This window comes from Marmota monax, unplaced genomic scaffold (assembly GCF_021218885.2).
Source record: "Marmota monax isolate L192 unplaced genomic scaffold, Marmota_monax_Labrador192_F-V1.1 WCK01_AAM20220418_F8-fsc00024, whole genome shotgun sequence".
Classification (NCBI taxonomy): Eukaryota; Metazoa; Chordata; class Mammalia; order Rodentia; family Sciuridae; genus Marmota; species Marmota monax.
Genome location: NW_026695224.1, coordinates 36,246,570 through 36,262,630, shown reverse-complemented (window position 1 = coordinate 36,262,630; position 16,061 = coordinate 36,246,570). Strand labels below are relative to the sequence as shown.

Genomic DNA, 16,061 nt, shown 5'->3' with positions numbered 1-16,061 from the left:
CAGAGATGAACACTGTGCTATTTGGCAGCCAGTGGGATGGGCAATGGAGGAAGAAAGCTGAGCAGAGCTCGTAGGAGGCTGTTTCTCCAGTATCCTGGCTGTCTGTGTTAATGTGAAGTACACTGGGCCTCTACTCTGTCTCTGAAACACTGAGTGGGGGTGAAGGCTTCATGCATGGAGTGAGAGCATGCATAGCCCCTTAGCACTTGGTGCAACCCAGCAGTCTGTGGCAGTGAAAACTGACTGCAGGACTTTCAGATTCTTACTAGGATGCAGAATCTGAAATAAGTAAGCCACATGTTTCCTGAGCGTATTGCCGCTTACTGTTGCTATAACAAAATACCCAACACTGGGTAATCTTTAAAGAAATAAGATATATTTAGTTCACAGTTCTGGAGGCAGGCAGTCCCAGGCTTGACTGTATGTGCAGAAGGGCACAGGCAAGCAGGAGGCCAGAGAGACCAGGACGATCAGGCCTGTGCTTTTGTGACAGTCTCTCAGCCTCCTGGGAGGCCCAGTAGTGTCCTGGAGAACCACAGCAGGCCTTGTGAGGTGATGCCCCTGGGACCCCACCACACCCACCAATGCCACCACCCTGGGAACAAACCACGCCCACCGTCACACAGAGTAACCAGTTTCAGTTGTCACACAAACAGCCCCGTAGCACTGCAGCTCTGGGGTGCAGCCCCTCCCTGAGGCCGCCTGCACAGGCTGGAGACACAGCCTTTCAGAGCCGTGCTCGCGTGGTCCTGGGGTGCTCCTGTTGTGTTTTTTTGAGGCTGGGCTTGCTAGACTCAAACACCTGGGCTCTAGTGATGCTCCTGCCTCAGTCTCCCCAGTGGTAGCACCACAGGCCTGTGCTGCCAGGCCTGGCCAGGACGTGGCCCTTGGAGGGCACTGTGAAGAGTTCTGCTCTTAAGCCAGAACCTGAAAAGGTCAGCTCAGCTGCTTCCTGAGCCACAGGTTTGCATGCTTGAGTGGGGTGGTCGGCCTTCGTCTCGCCCCGGCTGTCCAGTGCCGTGTGGGAGGGTTGGGCTGGGGTTTCAGAAGCCAAAGGCTGATCCCCGAAGAAGGAGCAGTGGAAGAGGCCCAGCATGTCCACACCACATGTGCTCAGTGTCACGAGGCATAGGTCCCCGTGTGTCCGTGGTCTGATCACTGCCTCCCCCAATGAGAATGAGCTTTGCCACTGCCTGGCTGGGGTGTGGGAGCCAGCTGGTGGCCGAGGCTTTTTAGCTTTCTGCGAGGCCATGTCAGCCCCTGAGCACTGGTCTACCCCGTGTCCTGTCTTCCCTGAGTGGTTTCTCTACCTGCAGTCATATCTGCTCAGATGGCCGTGGTTTCTGAACGACTGAGCGCGGCCTTGGGGCATGGTGAGGATGACAGCCCCCGTGGCAGAGGGAGGATTCAGCTCAACGTCCTTGCTCCAGAACTTCAGCAGCAGGAGCAGCTGGTGGGTGCAGGCTGTGGCACCAGCCGCTTCGTAGGTTATGTCAGGAGCTGGGTCAGGCTTCAAAGACCTGGGCCCTCCCTGCCCAGGCCAGCCAGCCCGTTTGTGTGCGTCCTGGCTGCAGACACCTTCTGCAGCCCCAGGCCTGAGTCTCTACTCACCCTTTTCGGCTGCTCAGCATTGATTTCCAAGTCCTGGACGAGTCCTGGAATCGGCAGGGGTGGGGGTCCCGGGACCAGCTGCCCTGCCATCTCCCCATGCTTGCACAGGCTGCTTCCCGTTGCTAGTGGTGGGAGCTACAGCCGTTGGTGGCCATGTCCCTCCCAGGTGGTGGACCTCCTGCTCTCAGCTTTCTGTCAGAGCCTGATGGTGGCCTCCAGCTCTGCCCCTCCAGAGAGGTAAGGGCTCAGGAGTTTGACTGGGTGATCCTGGGCTGTCCTGGGGCATCAAGATAGCAGGCCAGGCCAGAGTGAGCTCAACTTCCAGGAGCAGGTGTCCAGGCCGACTTCCAAAACGTGGGGATTTGTAGAAGTCTTGTTGTCCTTGGTCCCTGTTTGGAGGAATGACCTGGCCCTTTGTAGGCCTCTGCACCTGGATCAGCTGTGGGAGTGGTGTGTGGGGCCAGGGCCTCACCTCTGTTATCTACAGGCAGGGTCCCTGGGCAGCCTTCTTTGTGAGGACCCTGTGTGGACCTACGCTGCTCCCTGCAGTCCTTACCCGCCTCTGCCAGCTGCTCCACCACCAGGTAGGCTCCCCCTTCATGCAGGCCACACGGGGGCTGCTCCAAGGGCTGGGCAGCCTGGCTAGTCCTCCAAGCACAGGAGCCTTCTGGCTGGGGGGCTGTCACCAGCTCTGCCACTTGTCCCTCTTTTCAGGGCCCACGCTTGAGTGCCTCACATGTGCTGGGCTTGGCTGTCCTGGTTGTCCACCTGGGTGAGCCTGGGTCTGCACTCCCGGAGGTGGAGCCAGGCCCTCTTGCCCCGGCCAGCAGCCTTCCTGTCCCCAGGTTCCTCGACAGCCTCCTGACGTGCCACACCAAGGAGTCCTCGCTCTTCTGCCTGAGGTAGGCCGACTCTCCTCTCAGTCACTGCTCTCCTCTCCTGGGAAAAGAAGTAAGCATTCATCAGATAATACCCTGGAGGACTGGGTGGGCTGGGGTACGGCTCAAGGAGAGCACTGGCCCAGCATGTACAAGGCCTGGGGCCTTATCACTAGCCCCCAGAAAAGATAGACGTGTAGAGGGAGAGGTTTCCACCTTGTGGACGTCTCTGATACACCTTGGTTACTGCGCACCTCCTAGGGAGGGTGTCGCTGCTGTGTTCTGGTGTGGATGCTCCTGGGTGCGTTAGGAGTGGTGGGGGCGCCCACGCACACCTGTAGCCTGGCCCCACGCCATCTGTGCTGCGTCCCCTTTCTTGCTCCCCACCTTCCTGGTGCTCTGGTCTCGGGGGCGGGGGCGCGGGGGGCAGAAAGGCTCTGTTCCCGTTCATCGTTGCCTCTGCACATCATCACAGCTGGTCTTATGTGACTGGCTCCGCGGAGGCCGAGGCCATGCTCAGGGATGTCCCCTGTGTGCGAAGAAGCATGCTCATCTCTCAGGACACGCCTGAGCACACCTTTCACTGGCTCTGAGGACTCCTCCTCTTCTGTTCATGGGGATGACACACCCTCAAGTCCAGGGTGTCCACCTCCCTCCTGGCCGTGTCCCTTACAGAACACCCAAGCTCCTGGTTGGTCTGAGGCGGGTGGTACCAGTTCAGCCCTTGCACACCTGAAGTGCACCTCTGCCTCGTGTGGTCAGGGACTTGTGGGGATGGCAGCTGCAGCTCAGGGGATGGCTGGGGATGGCTGCTCAGGCCCCCAGGCCAGAAGGTGCTGAGGTCAGTGTAGCGAGCCCTCCATGGTTGTTGCTGCTCTGTTGGCAGGTTCTGCACCGCAGCGCTCTCTTACGCTCTGTGCAGGGTGTCTCCCCAGCCCTGCGACTCTTGGCACAGCTGTTTGTCTCCAGGTCTTGTCAAGAAGGTAGGTGTACGGGTTCCTGGTCTTCTGTACTGCAGAGGCCAGGTCTGCCACTGTCGCAGGTTTCGGTGGGCATCGGGCCTTGGTTGGGGACTGCCGTGGCCATCTGGGGTGTCTCCCTACTGAATCTGGGTGTGAAGTAGCAGCTGCACCTGTCTGCTCCTCTTTTAAAGAAACAGACACTGGCATTCACAGGGTGTGTTCACGAGAAGCTTCTTTCCATCTAAAGGAGAATCCTAAGGCTTTCATCTAGTGGATCCTGCTGCGTTTGTCAGAAGGGCAGACTCCTTGGGCGTTCCATCCCTGAATGTCCACAGTGGGGGCAGCGGGTACCACAGCCCAAACCCCTCCCACGAGGCCAGGGCAGACCTTTGGAAGGTGGTGTGGCTCCAGCCCTCTACGTTCGGGCCTGCAGCCCCAGACACAGTTGGATGCACTCACAGACGCCAGCTCGGGGCAGCAAATGCCAAGCATGGGGGACACTTTGCCCCCAAGGTCACCTGCGGGGCACGGCTGGGGGAACGGTGTTCTGGCCTTACCATGTGTCTCTTTCAGTTCCAGTTTCTTGTGTTCAGATTCTTCTCAGAGGCCCGGGTGCCTCTCCCTCAGGAGGATGCAGCTGGCCTTCCCTGGGGACCCCTGTGCCTTTCCCCTGCAGATTGGAAGATGGCCACACTGGCCCTGTGGAGACAGGGCCACTTCCAGGAGCTGCTCACCGGGGAGTTTCGTGTAGGTTGCCCCCTCCCCACCTGGGTGTGTGAGCGCTGAGCTGAGAGGCATGAAGCCCTGGGGTATGCAGGCCCACTCTGCACTGAGGCCACTAGAGCTCCATGTGCAGCTGTGAGAAACTCTGTGGAAATACCTGATGTGCTTCCCAGGCTCCCCCAGCTGTCCCTGGATTGAATCCAGGGGTGCTCTACCACTAAACTCATATATATTTTGAGATAGGGCCTCATTAAATTACTGAGGCCGGTCTCTCAACAGTGATCCTCCTGTATCAGCCTCCCATGTTGCTGGGATCACAGGTGTGAGCCTCTGTGCCTGGCCCAATAGTAACTTTTTACAGAAGATTTTAAGGGTGAATTAAAAACACATTGCAGCTGAGTGCGGTGGCGTGCCTGTAATCTTAGAGGCTTGGGAGACTGAGGCAGGATTGTAAGTTCAAAGTCAGCCTCAGTGAAAAGTGAGGCGCTAAGCAACTCAGAGAGACCCTGTCTCGAAATAAAGTACAAAATAGGGGCTGGGGATGTGGCTCAGTGGTTAAGCACCCCTGCAGTCAATCCCCAGTACCCCCCCCGCCCCCCCCCACACACACACACACAAAAAAAAAACCACATTGCTGCTCCACCATTCCCTCGTGTGTCTGAACAGTTGTTAAGTTAGGGAAAAAACCTGAAAGGTGGGTTGCACGACTTTCCCAGCTTGTTCAGCATCCCAGTGTGGGAGGGGCGTGGCAGCTCCTCCCAGGGGCCCCATGGAGGCAGAGGGGCCTGCTCCCAGCTTGCACCTGGTTGCCTGGCCTTCGCCCTCACCCTCAAAGGGTCTGCTGAGGGTCCCCATAGTGTGAGGCTTTGAGAGCAGCCCACCTGCCCACATCTGTTTGTAAAACTGCTCTGGGAATCTTCAGACAGGAAGTGGGCTGTGAGGAATACCTGAGCAGTGGTTATTCCCGCAGGGCTCCCCCCAGCGCAGGGAGCCAGGAACTCATCTGTCTTGGCTTTGTGTGTGTGTGTGTGTGGGGGGGGTGCAGCACATGGGCCAGCGGCTCAGGGCTGGGCAGTGAGCAAGGATAGCGTCAGAGCTCCATGGCACCTGGCCTCACTTCTCGGGCTTGGAGCAAATGCACTTGGTAGAAGAGGCGAGTGTGGAACCTGTGATCTGAGAGGCCTGGGTCTCTTGGGGATGGAGTGTGCACAGGTGTTTCCTTGACAGAATTGGGGCCCTTTCTGTCAGGCTCTTCAACTGCAGTTGGCTTTAGACAGGCCTTTGTTTTGGGGATAAAGCAACAAGTGTGTGGAGTTTGCCCTGCACTGACCACCCTTGTCTCTCAGCTAACCTTTGGGGACTGGCTGCAATTGGAATTGGAAATCCAACCTGGAGCCGATGCCCTGTCAGACACAGAGAGGTGAGTGTCTGTGGGAGCTCCTCAAAAATGGCCTCAGTTTTCTACCAAAGTTTGTCTTTTTACCTTCAGTGCAACATTCATGTTAACTGTGTAGCCTCTGCACCAATTCTAATTATTTCATTCAAGAAGCATTTATTGAGCTTCTGTTCTGTGGCAGACTTTCCTAGAATGTCCTAGAAGCTGGGCCTGCAGTGTGTCAGATGAGCCTGCCAAGATGGCACCTGTGTACAGACAGGGCACATGAGGTGCACAGAGGGCTCTGCATACCTGACCGGGCTGTGCCCTAGTGACAACAGGTGAACTGGAAGTAGGGATGAGCACTGCCAAGACAGGGCCGGGGAAAGGGTGGCTCTGGGCATGTGCCATCTTGAGATGGGAGTACCACAAGCTGGGCAAATCCAGGGCTGAAGACTGTCATGCCAGGCCTGCTGTTCTGGGCACATAAATGGCTTGTTGAAGGACTTGGGTTTGAGGGTATGGAGTTTAGGGCACAGAGAGGAAACTGTCGTCACCACAAAGGCTGGGTGTAAAGTACCACTGGTAAAGTACCAGCTGCAGATGCAGGCCCGTGGCTAGTTGGCTCTGAGAGTCTTCCCTCCCATGCTCACACTGTCCTCCGCTGCAGTGGACATCTGGGTACATGGGAAACGGACATGGCAGACCACACTTTCTTGGTGTGAGGGTTCCTAAGAACCTCATCTTAACCCCTAGGTCTCTGTTACCTGGAGGTTATGTTCAGACGTGTTCCTGGATGTCCTGTTCTATGTGTGGCCCTGGGGTTGAGCCAGGGGTGCTCTACCACTGAGCTGGACCCAGCTCTGCTTAGTTTTTATCTGAGACCCGGTCTTCCTGGCCTGGAGCTTGCATCTTCCTGCCTCAGCTTCCTGGGTAGTTGGGTTTTCAGGTGTGCACCACCCACCTGGCTCCTTTCTTAATCACACGAGTGATGCGTAGACGGCTCTGTGCAGGCGACAGACAGCAAAGCCCTGGCCTACTTGCAGGCTTGCAGCTGTGTGGTTGTGGGATGGGTCTCCACCCCCTGGAGGCCCTGCTGGCTCCCACAGTGCCCCGGCACTTTTTGTCAGCTGCCCTGCAGTCTGAACACAGACCTCACAACTGTGTATGCAAGAAGACTGGGCGAAGTTCAGACATCCTTGATGACTCAGCCTGCACGTCTTTTGGGTGTGTAGCCGTTGGTCAGGCTGCAGGACAACACCCCATCTGGACTTTGGTCAATGGCAGCAGTTTGCAAGGGTGGATCTGCCCCTGAGATTATGCCTTTCCAGGTCCTAGCCTGGCAGGTAGTCAGGCCTCCATGAGGCCATGCTGAAATGTGTGCCTGAGACTGTTAGTCCCAGCCCCTCCAGTGTTCCCAGCAATCACTCAGACTTCCCACGTACAGATTAGGAAGCAACACTGGCCATGACTTGCTCCCTCCTCCTCAGAACTGACATCAGCATTCACTTGCAGACAGGACTTCCACCAGTGGGCAATCTATGAGCACTACCTCCCTGCGCCCTCTGCTTCAGGAGGCTGTGATGGAGACCTGCAGGTGGCGTGCACAGTTCTGGTCAACGTGCTGATGGACTTCTATCGAAGGTCAGCCACACAACACCAAATGCATTTGACTTTTAGGCAGTTCTGAGAATGCACTGTCCCTCCTCAGTCCATCACGTTACACAAAACGCATTTGGGCAGAAGGTGGTACTTAGAGGGAGGCATCCTGGGTCAGCTTTTTCTCCCAGGGCACAGCTTGTGGCAGGAGGAACAGCTATTTCACACCTGTTGTGCAGGGTCAGCAATGTGAAGATGGTACCGGTGGCCTGGCGAAAATCCCCCCTCCCATAGCAGGGCTGGCATGCAGTGCTTGAAGCAGTGAGTGTGGACTGGCCAGGTGTCTCCTGGGGTAGACGGTTCTAGCCCCTTTGTCCTCAGGAATGCTGCTAGTGACTCTCCAGGTTCCACCCATCCCTGTCTCGCCCAGCAGGGCTGTGTAGAGGCCCTGAGGCAGACAGTTTCCTTCCCAGGTGGTAGGCAGTGAATCTTAGGATGTTAGTTGTGAAGATGGAGTCCAGACAGTTTCTTCCACTGTCCCTCCTGCTCCCTGGGGCCCATGAAGGTGCTGTCCAGTTGGCATAGCCATCGTGTGCCATCTGCCGCTGCATGGAAACGTGCTTCAGTGTGGCAGCAGTATAGAGCCTGGGGTGGTGCAGCCCACGCTGTGGAAGCAAGTCAGTCCTGTCCCCTCGAAGGGACAGCCATGTGGGTGTGAAGCTCAGTGAGGGAGTATCTGCTAGTGACCTCCGAGCCCTGGCAGCCAGCCTCCTGCTGTGGAACTGCTTTCTGAACGTCCCAGAAATGGAGTGGCATGTGTGCCCTTGTGTCCTGGGTGTCATTGGCTTCCGTGAGCAGTGCCCCCAGACACATGAGTTCTGATGACAGGGTGTGCCAGGGAGGGTGCACCCCGTACGGGTTTGTGCATGCGTGCAGGGTGGATGCCAGGCTGTGCTTGCATTCTGGCCCTCAGGAATGATGCTGCTGTGAGCATTCCGTGAGGTTTCTGGGTAGGCGTGTATGGAGTGGAGCTGTGGGTGATCTGGTCACTCTGCCCACTCTGCACCCACCTGCAGTGCAGGGGCCCTACTTCCCACATGCCACCTGCCTGCCTGCTCCTCTGGGCATGAGGTGCTGTTTCTCATGGTCTCAACTTGGAGCACCTTTGCATGTGCCTTTGGGGAAGCATCTGATCACATCCCTCACCTGCTCCCAGGTGCTAGGGAATCAAACCCCACGTCCTGTGTCCTCTAGGCAAGCAGTCTGCTGCTGAGCTACACCCTGCTCCTTTTGCCCACTTTTAAATTGGGTCATAGTACAGAGTCTTTACGTACCCTAGATATGACCTCTTAGCAACTTGTAAATGTCCTCATTCTTAGTTGTCCTTTGATGCACAGAAGTTTTATAAATTTTGATGGAATCCAGTTCATTTGTTTTTAGTTTTAATACCTGTATTAAGGGGTTTTTTTATTGTCATCAGTAGTTTTGAGTTATTTTCATATTTCCAGCTGTCCCGGCACTGCTGTTAAAAATACTTCTCACCCCATTGGAAGGGTTTGTTTCCAGACTCCCAGCTCCACCTGCTAGTTGATGTATCTGTCTGTCCTCCAGCTCTACACACTGATGGCTGTAGCTTTCCAGTAGGTGTTGATGTGGGGAAATGTGAGTCCTCCAGCTTCGTTGCTCTTCAGGATTGCTTTGGCTGTTCGGCAATCTTTGCAATTCTATCTGAATTTTATGAACAACTCCTCGATTTCTCCATGGCCATCTGGCATCCTGATGGGTAGTGCATTCAGTTGTAGACCAGCTTGGGCAAGTATTGTCATCTTAACAACACTGAGGCTTCCATGACCATAGGGTGTCTTTCCATTTACGTAGGTCTGTTTTGTTCTGCAGGATAATAGGGACTGAACCCAGAGCTCTACCACTGACCTACACCCTAGCACTTTTATTTTTTTGCCCAGGCTGGCACAGGAATCATAGGCGTGTACCACTAAGCTCAGCTTATTTAGTCTTCTTTAATTCCTTTCAACAGTATTTTATGGTTTCCAGGGTGCAAACCTTACGCTTTCTGGGTTGTTTGTTCCTATGTATTTTATTGTTTTGGTGCTCACAGAATGGTTCCTTAGTGTTGTTTTTGGATTAATTGTGGTGTGTGGAAATACAGCTTCTGGTGGTATATCGACGTGCTGAACTCCTTTATTAACTCTGATACTTTTGTGTGGGTCCCCAGGACTTAGTGCAGGCCATGTCGTCTGTGAGCAGAGTTCACATTACTCCTCTCTAGGTTGGATGCCTTTATTCTTTCTCTTATTGAATGGCTCCAGCTAGAGCTTGTAGTAAAGTGGTGAGAGGCTTCTATCTTTACAATTAAATACTGTGTTTTCCAAGCTGCCCTGCATCACGTTGAGAAAGTGTAGAGCTGGAGGACAGACAGATATATCAACAGCAGCTGGAGTCCAGAAACAAACCCTCACAGGAAGGGTACCAGGACCCTTCTGTTCATAGTTTATCCAAGGGCTTAATCATGATCAGTTGTGAAATCCATTGAATGCTCTTTCCGCATCAATTATAAGTGATTTTATAACTGGAATCTGATGTAAACCCAGTGTTGCATTCTAAGGAGAAGTCCTGCTTTTCCCTGATATGTACTACTTGTTATACTTGCTGGATTTGGGCTACAAGAAACGCTGGTTTTGCTGCTTGTTGATCAAGCATTGTGATGCGAGCACTGGATAGAGGTGGGCACTGCACTACAGCACTGCTGAAATGCTGAGCAGACTTCTGTGCCGCTTGACTTTCAGTTCGAGGAGTTGGAATCACTTGGAGAGCTCTGGCTGGGTCCCTGGTGGCCACACAGGAAGTGGGGATCTTCTTTCCAGGCTGCAGGTGAGCTGGAGGGAGCCAAAGCTCCCGGTGTCCAGGGCCTTGAGCTGTCTCCTGCTTGAGCATTCCTAGTGTCTGTACTTTCCCTGTCTCGCCCACTATTGCATCCTCTCACCTGATGAGGCCTGGGGCGAAGCTTGGTTAGTGCACAGGAGCCCCGACTCCCCGTCAACTCCATGCAGCCTGGCCTAGGGAAGTGGCAAACAATCTCAGTGCATATTAGCAAGGCAGACCTGCCTGCCAGTGATCGTGTCACCAGAGTGCTGGGAGCCTTTCCTCTGTGGCCCCCATGCTGGGCTGGATCCTGAGGACAAAGGATGAGACATGGCAAGGGGGGAAGATGCAGAGGAGATGGCCACAACTTGGGTTTTGTGCAATCAGTGATGATGTAGCTCCCAGCCCAAACTGTGGAAGTCAGGTCTGCTCTTGGGAGCAAAGTACCGGCCATAGTGTATTTTAATGGAATAGGGCACAAGATCTGAATGCATTTCCAGAGTGGGATTCTTGGTTGAATGAATTGAGCATCCTTTGGCATTTAAAAAGTCACACTCAACATTCATTTCATGACAGCATCAGTGTCATGAAAGTCTGTGGAAATGTTCCAAAATAAAGGGGGTTGGCAGCAGAAAGCCACCAACCCTGCCTGGACCCCGTGATGGGGCAGGTAAGTGTGGCCATAACCATGATGCTGGTGGAGCATGGGCCAGGGAGCCTGTGAGCTAACTGGCCCTCTGCCTGTCCCCACGCACACGCGCATGCTTGGAGAGGCAGAGGGTAATGGGGAATCGCCCATCCGGCTGCCTGGGGTGAAGGCTCTCCTTCCCTGTGGTTTTTGCAGTCATGATGATTTCCAGGTGCATGAGCTGCCACACTTGTTCTGTCTGCGGCCTCCGTGTTCCACTCTCCTCATGCTTGGAGTGAGGTCAAGTGCCGAGCCTCTGACCTTGCTCTTTTCCAGGAGATGCTTCTTGACCTGGAGCTGGAGCAGGGTGCAACTACTCAGGGACACTTTGTCTTCTCTGTGTTGCGCAGCCGGCTGCAGCCTCTGGCAGGTGGGGCAGGTGTGGCCACCAGCCTCCAGAGACAGCAGGAGCTGCTTGCATGCAGACGGTAAGGCCTGGCTGGGCAGTGTCATGTAGGGGTACCAAGCTTCTCCTCTCTGTTGGTCGCCTGTCTCTGGCCTCCCCAAGCCTGGGATGGGCCATCCTTAGTGGTTTCTGGGGAGGGCAGGTCTGGGGTGGAAGTGCTGTGGATACAGGCCTTCTCCTCAGGTGCACTGTGAGGTGTCCAACAGGGACTGTGTGCTCAGGGTGTGCCTCTCTGTGCCTGAGTGGCTTGTTGATTCTCGTCGTGGGGATCGTGGTGCAGTCTCTTGCTTGATGGTTGTACAGCTCTTCACCGGTTTCTTTTTTGCTAGCACGTTTTGCAGGACTGCAGCAGCCTGAGCTTGGTGCAGGAGTTGAGGGCAAAGGCACCGTTGGGTGGGGTGGCAGACCAGACCACTGGTTTGGTGGCATCACAGGCTGCAGGGTGCTCCTTATGAGCTAGGCTCCTCCTGAGCCTGCCGCCTGTGCTTGCCTTCACTGTTGACACTGCTCCTTGCCTCCAAGGCTCCTCCTTCGCCTGCCCCCATCCATCCTGGTCGGCGGCCTGCAGGCCCGACAGCCCATCAACCCCCTCTGCGAGGATTTCTTCCACTTGGTCAACTCTGAGCTGGTAGGTGCTGTGTGAGCATAGGCTGGCAGGGGTGGGAGGAGGGCACAGATCACTGGCTGCTGGGAAAGGAACAAAAGTCACAGGTGCGTGGTGCCTAGATAGCCAAGAACTCCTGGGAGGACTGTGGCGGCTCTCTCCATAGCCTGTTACCTCTGCAGACGCTCCCTCAGGTGTGCACGTCAGGGCCCGTGGGAGTCTGCCCGCCAGGCACCAGCCTCCTTCTGTGATAGACATCCACCAGTGTGGGCTGCACCAGATCTTAACAATAACTCGGGGGTGGTGCTCACCCTGCGTCCATCGTCTGGGACTGTGTATCACCAGCTCACTCCACCCTGGAGAGCAGCCGGCATTTGTGCCTAAAGACCAATGCACAAACGTGACTGGAGATTGAGCTTAGGTTCCCTTCTAGTTGTGCAGAACGGCAGGCGACCAGGAAAGCAGAGCGGTGGCAGCTTTAGAGACTGGCACAGCTGTCATCCCAGTGATGTGGAGGTAGAGGCAGGAGGGTCACATGCTCTGGGCCAGCTGGAGCAATTCAGCAAGACCTTGACTCAGAATGAAATAAAAAGGGCTAGAGATGTCTCTCAATGGTAGGGCACTTGCCTAGCATGTGCCAGACCCTAGGTTCTATCCCCAGCAGCCCATGGAAGTGGACAACTGCACAGAGAATAGTGTGTGGTCAGCAGAGAAGTGAAATGATAGCGTTGTCACTCTCAGCTAGAGTCAGAGCCACAGCTCCCAGTTCCACCTGGAGCCCATGTGCTGGGCCAGAGCAGGCGGGCAGTCTTGAGGGGCCTAAGCTGGGGAGGTTCTGGCAGCACACTAGGGCAGCCTTCTGTGGCTGATGGCCAGTTGTCCCTAGTGTGGCTTCATAGCTAAACCCCATAGCACACTGCACTCTGGTCTTGCCCCTCTCTCTGCCACTGGCCTGCTGAACTGTTTTACAGAGAAACTTCTCCTCCCAGGGAGGCGCCTTGACCCACGACATCACCATCCATTTCTTCAGGGTAACTCGTCTCCCCTAGCACCTCCCATGTGACCTTCTCAGGGTCCCTGGGAACAGATCTCCTGTGGGGTGGTGACCTTTAGGGACTGGGCTCACCAGGGTGCCTGGGTGAGCCTCTGCTGTGTTCTCTGCTGCAGGGGCTCCTGAATGCTTGTGCACACAGCCACGACCCCTTGCTGACGGCCAACCTGACTCTGACTGGGTGCCAGACCGAATGCCCCATCCTTCTGACCTCTGCGCTGGTAGGACTGGCTGCTTGGAGTGTGGGGCTCTGCCCATCAGGGCTCCTCACTGCTGCTCCTTGCCTTCTGTGTCTGTCTCCATCTTGGTCCTTGTGGCTCAGTTGCAGCTTTCTGTGTGCTCTGTGGGCTGCACAGGCCGCCTCTGTTGCCTGCTGGGGCTACAACTGACCTGCACTTCAGGGCAGGGGGTAGCTGTGCCACACTGGCAGCTTCCTTCTCTGTGAGGCACCAGCTCTTGCAGGGTGTCATGGGGCAGAGGCAGGGCATTCTCTGTCCTGCCCTCGAGTACAGGTGCCTCGTGGGATTGCTCTGAACACAGCAAGGTAAATAAGGTGCTGCCTGAAGCTATACAACGTGAGCCAGAGGGTGAGCACAGGGAGCACCTGGGAAGCCCCAGCCAAGCAGCAGCGAGGGCTCTGGGGAGCTGGCGGTGGGACAGCGCAGCGCCTCATACAGGTGTTCTGGTCCTGGAGGTGGGGCCAAGCAGAGCTGCCCTGACCTGTTTCCTCCTGCTCTCTCCCCATTCAGGCCTGGTGGTCAAGCCTAGAGCCTGTACTGCAAAGTCGGTGGAGAAAACGCTTCCAGGGCCCACTGCCTCTTGAGCTGCAGAGGCTGCAGGAAGCCCAGCAGTTTGCCAGCAAGTAGGCATTGGCAGCAGGACGAGGCAGGGTTGTGACCATGGACATCCTGGGTTGCAGTTGCTAGGGTCCCTTGGAAAGGGGTGGCGAGAACCAGGCTAATAGGCTCCAGTTGGAGCAGCCGGGCAGGTCAGGAGTGTTCATGGGACAGGTTTCAGCACGTCTCATTCCAACTCGGCTTTCCCATCCCGGCCCCATCTCCTGCTCACATCTAACACTGGCCCCAGACTGCCAGCATCAGGTGTGTTAGGGTGCTGATGCTCAGTTCTCCACCCAGCAGCTCAGTCAGACCTGTGGCAGTCAGGGCAGTCCACCTCCTGAGGACAGTTCTTGAGGACCTCCAAGGACACACTGGTCCCAGTACCCAAAGGGTAGAAACCTTCACGGTCCTTGGTGACTAGTTTTGATTTCCTGATGCGTCTGGATACCTTCAGCGCCAGGGGTGCCTGAAACCTCAGCACATAGAAAGCAGGGCTCATTGCCAGGTGTGGTGGCACAGCCTGTAATCCCAGTGATGCAGGAGGCTGAGAGGAGAATCCCAAGTTCAAGTCCAGCCTCAGCAACTTGGCATGACCTTGTCTAGAAAGAACTAAAAAAGGGCTGTGGACATAGCTCAGGGGTAAAGGTCCCCTGGATAAAGGAGACTCTCCTACTGACCCTAACTCCACCAGAGATAGAGCTGGATCCCTTTGGCCAGACCCAGTACTCCTTGGAGGACAGAGGGCATTGAGTTCCCAGTGTTCTTGTGGACTCTTCCTTCAAGGCTCAGGCATTGGGTTTGGTGCACGGGCTCTGTCCCCCTTGGTGTGCTTCCACGTGGGGCTGGCATCCTGCTCTGCCAAGGCCTCATGCAAAACCCAGGTTTTGCATATGAGGACCTGAGCTCCTCTGTATCCTCCCTGGAAAGCTGTTTCTGTGCTGCAGCGATGACACATCTCTCTGTCCCAGCTTTCTGGCCCGTGGCTCGACTTCCCCTGCACCCAACCCTGCCTGGGTCTCAGCTGCAGCGTTGCACTTTGCAGTGAAAAAAGTCAAGACAGAAGGTGCCAGATGGCTGAAGCTGGACTGCGAGAGAGAGGAGGCAAGGCGGGGCTGATTTTTTTTCTAGCAGGCTCGTTTTTAATCAGGGCATTTCCCAGGGTTTGCCTAGTGGATGTGGCTTTTCCAGGGAAAATCTTGAGGTTTCCATCCCTTTATTTGGAAAGGAAACTAGCCAACGTGCAGTATTATGCCTCAAGTGCTTCTGTGGGGCTCGATTCTTTCCTTGCCACAGCCCTGCAGGCTGTCTGTTGTGAGTGCACAGCACAAGGCAGCATGACAGGACCATGCGGGTGGCTCCACGTTCTGTGCAGGGATTTTTAGACCCTGGCCTTGTGCTCCTTGGTTGCTGGGCCCTCGAGCCTCACTGCCCATTGACCCCAGCAGCAGCAACCACCTAGGCTGCGAGTGCTGTGCGGTGTGCATGGAAAGCCCTGGCTCCTCTAGAGAGGAATGGGAGGCTAGAAATTGGAACCAGTGTCAGGCAAGCTGGGGGTGAGCAGCCAACATAGGCCAACACAGCCCCAGGCGACTCTCGATTCATGTGCCACCCTGAGATCTGTAGCAGAGCCACGTGATGACAAGATCACGTGGCTCTGCTACAGATCTCACGTAGGCGTTTAAATACCCTACGTTTTCTAAAGGTCTTGTACTTTGGCTAGAAACAATTTAGTGGCTTCAGAACCAGCCTCCAGCCAGGGGGCCTGGTCCTCAAGGGTCTGGCTTGCTGCCAGGTCAGTGTCCCCTGCCACACCTGGTGTTACACTGAATCAGCAGCAGTTTTCAAGAAGCTCCAAGACTAGCCCACCTGGAGGAGCAGGTCTGCTTTGCCAGGGCTGGGACACCTGTGACCTGCGTGCCTAACCATACCTGTTGTCATCTGCAGCTACTGGTTCCCCTCTTTTTCTTTTCCCTGATGGACCTGCTCTCATCACATCTGATCCCAAACGTAAGTGACCTTCCAGCTGAGGTACCCTCTTTCCCCATGGGTCAGACAGTACACCCCGGATCTCTGGGCATCTCCAGTGTGACACTTTCTATAGGTTGTCACCAACTTACAACTGAGCAGAAAGTCCAGTCCCCTCCCCGCCCCTCACCTCATGTTCCCATGAGTGTAGCAGTGCTTTCGTGAGCCCACACGGGGGGCCATGCTCAGCCCTTCCTGGGGCTCTTCTCTGGTCACAGGACACGATTGACCCCCCGAAGGCTGTGAACACCTGTGCCGAAGTCCTTGAGTGTTTGCAGAGGCGGAGGGTGGATTGGCTGGTGCTCTTCCAATTGACGGAGACGGGTAAGCTGGCCACTGTCTGGTTTGTGACCGCCGTGTCATTTCTTCAGAAGCAGCCAATGGTTACGAATAAGCCCTTCTTGGGGCTCCCTTTCCAAG

General features: G+C 55.5%; 2 protein-coding genes across 7 annotated transcripts in view; one reads left to right on the top strand and one right to left on the bottom strand.

Moving 5' to 3' along the window:
- Fanca (FA complementation group A) overlaps positions 1–16,061 on the top strand; it is a 40,620-nt gene that overhangs the window by 22,476 nt on the left and 2,083 nt on the right. For 2 of the 6 annotated variants that reach the window (XR_006849785.2, XM_046434512.2), the window contains exons 23-39: positions 1,317–1,453; positions 1,778–1,848; positions 2,099–2,195; positions 2,326–2,513; positions 3,376–3,472; positions 4,025–4,198; positions 5,521–5,594; positions 7,065–7,193; positions 9,953–10,037; positions 10,993–11,144; positions 11,645–11,750; positions 12,698–12,757; positions 12,894–12,998; positions 13,527–13,639; positions 14,585–14,717; positions 15,561–15,623; positions 15,860–15,965. Coding sequence is in view for 3 of the 6 variants with exons in the window: in XM_046434512.2 (XP_046290468.1) it covers positions 1,317–1,453; positions 1,778–1,848; positions 2,099–2,195; positions 2,326–2,513; positions 3,376–3,472; positions 4,025–4,198; positions 5,521–5,594; positions 7,065–7,193; positions 9,953–10,037; positions 10,993–11,144; positions 11,645–11,750; positions 12,698–12,757; positions 12,894–12,998; positions 13,527–13,639; positions 14,585–14,717; positions 15,561–15,623; positions 15,860–15,965 (1,890 nt within the window). In the remaining 3 variants the exon portion in view is untranslated. Of the gene's footprint in view, positions 1–1,316; positions 1,454–1,777; positions 1,849–2,098; positions 2,196–2,325; positions 2,514–3,375; positions 3,473–4,024; positions 4,199–5,520; positions 5,595–7,064; positions 7,221–9,952; positions 10,038–10,992; positions 11,145–11,644; positions 11,751–12,697; positions 12,758–12,893; positions 12,999–13,526; positions 13,640–14,584; positions 14,718–15,560; positions 15,624–15,859; positions 15,966–16,061 lie in introns of those variants that run through there. The other 4 variants (XM_046434513.2, XR_006849786.2, XM_046434515.2 and 1 more) reach the window with 4 other exon arrangements.
- Znf276 (zinc finger protein 276) overlaps positions 355–16,061 on the bottom strand; it is a 30,522-nt gene continuing 14,815 nt past the window's right edge. The window contains exon 11 of the mRNA XM_046434533.2: positions 355–2,550. Coding sequence (XP_046290489.1) covers positions 2,535–2,550 — 16 coding nt within the window. The 3' untranslated portion in view covers positions 355–2,534. The remainder of the gene's footprint in view (positions 2,551–16,061) is intronic.